This window comes from Juglans microcarpa x Juglans regia, chromosome 3S (assembly GCF_004785595.1).
Source record: "Juglans microcarpa x Juglans regia isolate MS1-56 chromosome 3S, Jm3101_v1.0, whole genome shotgun sequence".
Classification (NCBI taxonomy): Eukaryota; Viridiplantae; Streptophyta; class Magnoliopsida; order Fagales; family Juglandaceae; genus Juglans; species Juglans microcarpa x Juglans regia.
The window spans coordinates 6,644,626-6,651,598 of NC_054599.1; the positions used below are offsets into that span (position 1 = coordinate 6,644,626).

At 34.1% G+C, this 6,973-nt stretch overlaps 1 protein-coding gene across 1 annotated transcript; it reads left to right on the forward strand.

Moving 5' to 3' along the window:
• Positions 1-4,655: 4,655 nt before the first annotated feature.
• On the forward strand, positions 4,656-6,746 carry LOC121258867 (AAA-ATPase At2g46620-like). The gene has a single exon (XM_041160398.1). It carries the CDS (start codon positions 5,078-5,080, stop codon positions 6,530-6,532), a length of 1,455 nt encoding a protein of 484 aa, XP_041016332.1. The 5' UTR covers positions 4,656-5,077; the 3' UTR covers positions 6,533-6,746.
• Positions 6,747-6,973: the final 227 nt, after the last annotated feature.

A 6,973-nucleotide genomic window follows, 5' to 3' on the forward strand; every position in this document is an offset into this window, starting at 1 on the left:
ACCTTGACTTCTTTTTATCTATAACATTTTATTTTCTTTCCCCAATATATAATTCATTAAAATTAATAATCGAAGAAAACCATACAATCAAATTATTAAAAAAAAAAAAAAAAGAGAGAGTAATGATACCCACAAATATATTTCACAACATATGTTATAAAATAAGGATATTTTAGTAAAATGATGTTATTTTTACAAGTTAGTTTACAAAAATAACCTTCATTTTAAAACATTATTTTGTAAAATATTGTGAAAAATAATGTGTATTTATTATAAAAAATTTTAGACATAAGTCTCACACCCTGTACATTACTTAAAAATATATGATATTATTTTTTTATCCTCATATTTTATATTGAATTAAAATATGAAATATAAAAATAAAAAAGTAAAATTATATATTTTTAAATAGTGTGTAGGGATATGGGTTTATGTGTAACACAACTTATGAGAAGAAGGTGAAACGCTTTCAAACTTGCAAAAGGTTTTAATGATAAACCATACTTTATTGGCTGGAACTGCACCAACTTTAAGGAAGAACGCCTTGACACACCAACACTACTTCAACCTTGGGCTTGAAAAGTTATGTACCCCACACCATATGGCAATCCCATGACCGCCAGCTACTTCCCAGAGGGTCCTTCATCATTGGCAGCGGTTGCAACTCTCTCGCCAAATGAGCTTAGGAGTTTTTGACAAGAAAAATGATAAATGAGTTGGGTTACACGGAAGGCCAACGTACCTACATATCACTTCAAAATATATAATTTTACATTTTTATTCTTATATTTTATATTTTAATTTAATATGAAATATGAGGATAAAAAAGTAATATCATATATTTTTAAATAGTGTACAAGGTGTGAAGTTTATGACTAGAATTTTTCTCTTCTCACATTCTTTAACTACAAAGGCATGCATGCAGGACCACATGTTATATGTCAGTTAAAATGTAATCTATAAAAACATTAAGAAGTGATTTTCGGTTGGTCAAACTGAGAGATCACAAATTCAGATCAATATTTAGCAAAGTCAATGTATTGATACCATTCTTATGTAATCTATAAATAATATGAATAATATTATATAAAGTTTTAAGGTGTGTAAATTGTTTCGTTTGTTTTTACAATTCATTTCAATTCATCTCATCTAATCATGACAATTTTTTCAAATTCTCACACAAAATAAAATAAACAATTCAATTTTTTCAAATCTCAAAGCAAAAATAATATTAAAAAAATATATTTTAACAATATTTTATTCAACTTTTAACTTCAATTTCTACTCATCTTATCTGCAAAAACAAAAGAGGCAGTCAGAAACTCATCTCATCTCATTTGCGAAAACAAACGAAGCCTTAGATTTCTCCTACTTCTTTCAATGGGAGTACACACTCTAAGATTGTTTACCATAACCAATTGTCACTTGAACTTAAATTTACCTGAATAAAAAACAAATTTAGTCCCGGTCTAGCAAACAACTATATCAACAAGATGAAGTACCAATTGCCAATTTAAATCATGATTCATTTCATCTGCATAATTAATTTAGTTTGAACCAACAAAATTTATAAATATTATGATCATATCACCTAAGTCAAACAGTATTCCATCAAACCAAATACTTTGTAGCCAACCAAAAGAATTTCAACCTTAGCATGGAGATTTTCTATTAGCATGGGGATTTTGGTATAGAAGAAATAAGATGCTGCATGATAAGGTATCTCTGACTCCTACTCAAGTGATTGAGCATGTGTTATCTATGCTAAAACTTCACAAGGAACTGAAATCCTCTCCAAGCTTAAAGCTGACAACTTATATCAGTTGGAAACCTCCCCTTGGGGATTTTCTGAAACTGAATGTTGATGGAACTATGTTATTTGACTAGCATAAGGCAGGTGTGGGTGTAATCCTTAGGGATATTAATGGAGATGTTGTAATGGCTGCAAGTAAACTGGAACATGAGGTTCAAGACCCAGAAACTGCTGAACTTCTTGTCATGTTTCGTGGATTACAGCTATGTGCAAGTATGGGCATTGTGGATATTATATTGGAAAGTGATTGTCTTCTAATGATCCAAGAGCTTCAGAGTGCAACAGAATCTCTTTCCTCTCAAAGGGTTCTCATACAAGAAACAAAAATGCTTATGAGTTTATTCTAAATATACACAATTCAACATGTGAATCGAGAAGGGAATCAAGTAGCCCATAGTCTTACTTGATATGTTAGGAATGTTGAAAACATTGAAATGTGGTGGGACAATGCCCCTTATATTGTTTCTCCGGCTATTTGGCTTGACAAAATAAAATTTTAATGTTTCCCTTTTAATAATACGATGATTTCCTATAAAATAAAATAAAAGGAAAAAAAAAATTCAACCATGGTGAAATTCTAAACTCTATGAGATTCAATTGAGACCATGCTTAATTCTAACATAAACTTTTATAGGAAGAGATGTTGAGTAATATTAGATGATAATTTTGTAAATAATAGTAAGATAGTTTGTAAATAGTAATAAGATAGTTTGAGTTAAGTATTTTGTAAGTTTTGAGAAATGAGAATAAAAAATTGAATAAAAAATATTATAAAATTAAAATATTGTTAGAATATAGTTTTATAATATTATTTTTGTTTGAAAATTTAAAAAAGTTGAATTATTTTTTATTTTTGGTTTGAAAGTTTAAAAATTTTGTAATGATTAATTTAAAAATCTTATATTTAAATTATATTTAAAAATAATATAAGATGAGATGAAAATTTTAAAATAGAATCTGTTTCCAGAAAACATGACGTATCAAATGCTAATATGAGAAATCTCTGTACTTCCACGAAACGGGATTCTACCAATCAAAATCGTTGTCAGTTTTTTTTCCTGGTGCAATGATCATGGCAATAAGACAATTATATATCACACTAACCGTTGTATAGATCAGCTTTCCCAAAACAACTTTATAGGAATAATATTTATGATCATGAAAGATGCCGATTGGGACCTAGTCCACTTGAATATCTTGTTAAAATTTTAAAAATGATATTTGTAATCATAAATTACGTAAATACAGTACATTTTTTTCGAAAAAAAAAAAGTAAATATAGAATTTAAATAAAAAATTAATTTTTAATAATAAATCACACTTTTTTTTTTTAAATGTGCATGACAACATAATATCTAGTATTTCTTTTAAAAATTTACTTCTCAGGATTTATTTTGGCAACTGAAATGTCAAAAATACGTAATTGTATGATGGAGAATTAAAAGGTAGGGACCAATTAAACGTTTGAATGGTTAGGTAAGACTATTTGCAAAAGACAGAAAAGAAGCTGCGGATGGAAAACTTCAAAATTTCAGTTTACTTGTTCAAAGCAAGCAAACTTTCAAACAGATCCAGCAACCAATGCGGTGTGGCTTTTGCATGTTATCTGCTATGAAACTTCAGCATATATGATCATGTGTTTCTTACACGTGAAATTATGGCTGTGCACACATTTAAGAACAAAGACTTTTGTTATGCTTACATCATCATTTTAAATTTTACTAATAACTCATTAGAGGTAATATTCCTTTTGATGCCGTAAGATATTGTGTTAATAGTAATGATTTGTGAATAGTAATAAAAAAATATTTGCTATGTTAGATGTTGAATTGATTGTAAATAATACTTCATGTATCAAATACAACTTAAGGTCTCGTTTAGATATTGAATTGAGTTTAATTTTTTAAGAATAATAATGAGTTGAGATGGTGAAGTAAGTTTTGTGAGGTCCATCTAAAATGAATTTAGATGTGTTTGGATATTAAAATGAGTTTAGATGTATTTATAAAAAGTTAAAAAAAATTGTGAATCTTATATGTAAAGAAGTGTTGAGTTGAAAAAAATTATAAATTTTATGTGTATTGAGATGAATGATTTGAAAGTTAAATATTTAAATATTAAATTAAAATTAAATTGAATTGAATTGAGTTAAAGTTTCAAACCGCGGGCCTAGGGTTTGATTTTTTACGGGATATTGATATGCCAGTCAAATCAACAATATTACCTGAGTTTTATGTCGAGGGTTTTACGAGTAACAGGACTCCAACGTGTAATATGGCCCATAATTGCTAAAGATCTAAAAGGTGGGGGAAAAGTAGTAATGATACAAAATAAGATTCAACCAAGAAAGCTATGAACTAATTGAGTACTTTAAACAAAAGTAAGTACTGTTGCTTTAAAATTAAACCAAAAAGTTATAAATCTCAACATCAAACATGTACCAAGCAGCAACTTTATCGACTGGGTGTGACCCCTAATTGCTTAAAAAGCACAAAGGAATAAAATAATAATAATAATAATTAATATTCATGCCAGGAGAATGGGTGGCTTTTCGTTTCAATATAAAAAGATTTTTAATTTATTTTATTTTATTTCATCTTATTATTATAATTTTTTTAAATTTTTATTTAAAATATAATAAAAAATTTAATTTCTTTAAATTTTAAAATAATAATAATATTAAAAAATAATATTTTAATAAATAAACAAAAATTATTTATAATAATAATATTTTAACAATTCATCTAATCTCACCTCAACAGGAGGTATTAAACAAACAGAAGTTGTTTAGTTTCAAGAATCAAAACACAAACCCCTTTTGCCTTTTGGTCAAGACCATTGAATTATGTTCCCAGATGTTCCTCTTTTCAATAATCAACTCCTCATAATGGTCCTTAGTCAGTGGTCATACATTCACAGCCAAAGCCATGCAAAAATGTCTAAAATCTCTCTCTCTCTCTCTCTCTCTCTCGCATCTTCTGCCCGATTTTGACCTGTTAAAATCGAAGGATCTATCAGGATATGAATTCCCGCTACCCCATTAAAACACCCCATTTCTCAGGCTCTAGCTCAGTTTTCATTCTTCACCACCCATCATATTCTTCCTTTCATGCCTCATCCCTTTTTCTTTTCCTCTCATCGATCACACCCAAATCACCAGATACAAAGAAATTAAGAAAGTAAAAACTCTTCAATCTTTGCATCTGTAAGCCTAAGCCTTTGCGGTAATATATTTCACAGTTTCTGTAGCTTTTATCATCGATCATGTTTCTGGGTCTTTTCTTGGCTATGGTTTCTTCCCTGATAATACTTAGGTTCTTGTACAAGACATCTATATTTCACATTTTCTTGAAATGGTGGCGAGGTTTTGAAGACCAGTTTCACGTATACCAGACCTACAAAATTCCACAGTACAACGAGCATTACCAAGAAAACCAACTCTACCGGAAGATTTCAGTTTACCTGAATTCCCTGGTCTCCCTCGACGACTCCGACCTCACGAACCTGAACCTGTTCTCGGGTTCCAAATCCAACGAAATCCTTCTCCACTTCGACGCCAACCAGATCGTCTACGACACATTCTTTAGCGCCAGAGTGTCGTGGACGAACGAACCTGAAAGAGATGATGATGGAAACGGTAGGTCCTATGTACTCAAGATAAGGAAGAACGACAAGCGTAGAGTTCTACGCCCGTACCTACAGCATATCCTTTCGGCCACGGACGAGATCGAGCAGAGGAAGAAGGAGATTAGGTTGAACATGAATTTGGAAGGGGGGAATGGACGGTGGAGATCGATTCCCTTCACGCATCCGGCGAGCTTCGACACGGTGGTGATGGACGCTGATTTGAAAACCAAGGTCAGGTCCGATCTCGAGCAGTTCCTCAAGTCGAAGCAGTACTACCACAGGTTAGGTCGCGTCTGGAAACGGAGTTATTTGCTGTACGGTCCACCCGGCACCGGAAAAACCAGCTTCGTCGCGGCGATGGCGAGGTTCCTGTGTTACGACGTCTACGATATCGACATGTCCAAGGTCTCGGACGACTCTGAATTGAAGACGCTCCTGCTGCGGACAACGACCAAGTCGCTGGTCGTGATCGAGGATCTAGACCGGTTTTTCGCGGGGAAACAGACCGCGGTTAGCCTGTCGGGGATGCTGAACTTCATGGACGGGATTGTATCGTGCTGCGGCGAAGAGAGCGTGATGGTATTCACGATGAACGTCAAGGATCAAGTCGATCAGACGGCGATGAGGCCCGGGAGGATCGACGTTCATATAGAGTTCCCCACCTGCGATTTCTCCGCGTTCAAGAGTATGGCGAGTGGTTACTTGGGGGTGAAGGACCACAAGCTGTTCCCTCAGGTGGAGGAGGTCTTCCAAACCGGGGCGAGTTTGAGCCACGCCGAGATCGGAGAGATCATGATTTCGAACCGGAATTCGCCGAGTCGGGCGTTGAAATCGGTCATCGCGGCGCTGCAATCCAGCGGCGACGGGAGGGGAGCGATCAAGGCCGGGCCGAGATTGAGCGGAAGTAGTTCCGGTCGGTCTGTGGATGATTCGGTCGAACCACCGGCGAGTGTGTTCTGCCGGGAGAGCGTTCACACAGTGAGAGAATTTCGCAAACTGTACGGACTGTTGAAGATGGGAAGCAGAAGGAAAGAGTCGTTGGATTTGAGTTCAGTTGAGAAGGACAAGGAAGGCTCACGACATAACGTTTAGTTATTTTTTTCCCTCAGCGACACGACGTTTAATTGTTTAAACTTGGTCCTTCATGTTTATCTATGAAGCTCCAAAACTTGGAGATTTTTCCCCTTTTTTTTCCATTTCTTTGTAAGAAAGATTTATTTTAGTCCAAAATGCAAAAGGTAGTTTTTTCATCATAATGTAAAACTTTTCATACCAATTAAATTTTTATGTGAATAAATTGTATATGCTAAGTGTTATGAGGTGGCTTGAATTCAGATTAAACAGTGTATGTGTCGTAGGTTCGCTCGAGCGGAGGTTCACTCAGCTCGAGCGAAGTCAGACAGAGAGCTTCGCTCGACATTCGCTCGACACTCAGCTCGAGCGAATTCAGACAGAGAGCTTCGCTCAAGTATCGCTCGACATTCAGCTCGAGCAATATCTAAGTCAGAGAGCTTCGCTCGACCCTCGCTCGAC

Excerpts from the sequence above, each read along its gene's own strand:
- LOC121258867 (XM_041160398.1), top strand. The coding sequence starts at position 5,078 with ATGTTTCTGGGTCTTTTCTTGGCTATGGTTTCTTCCCTGATAATACTT.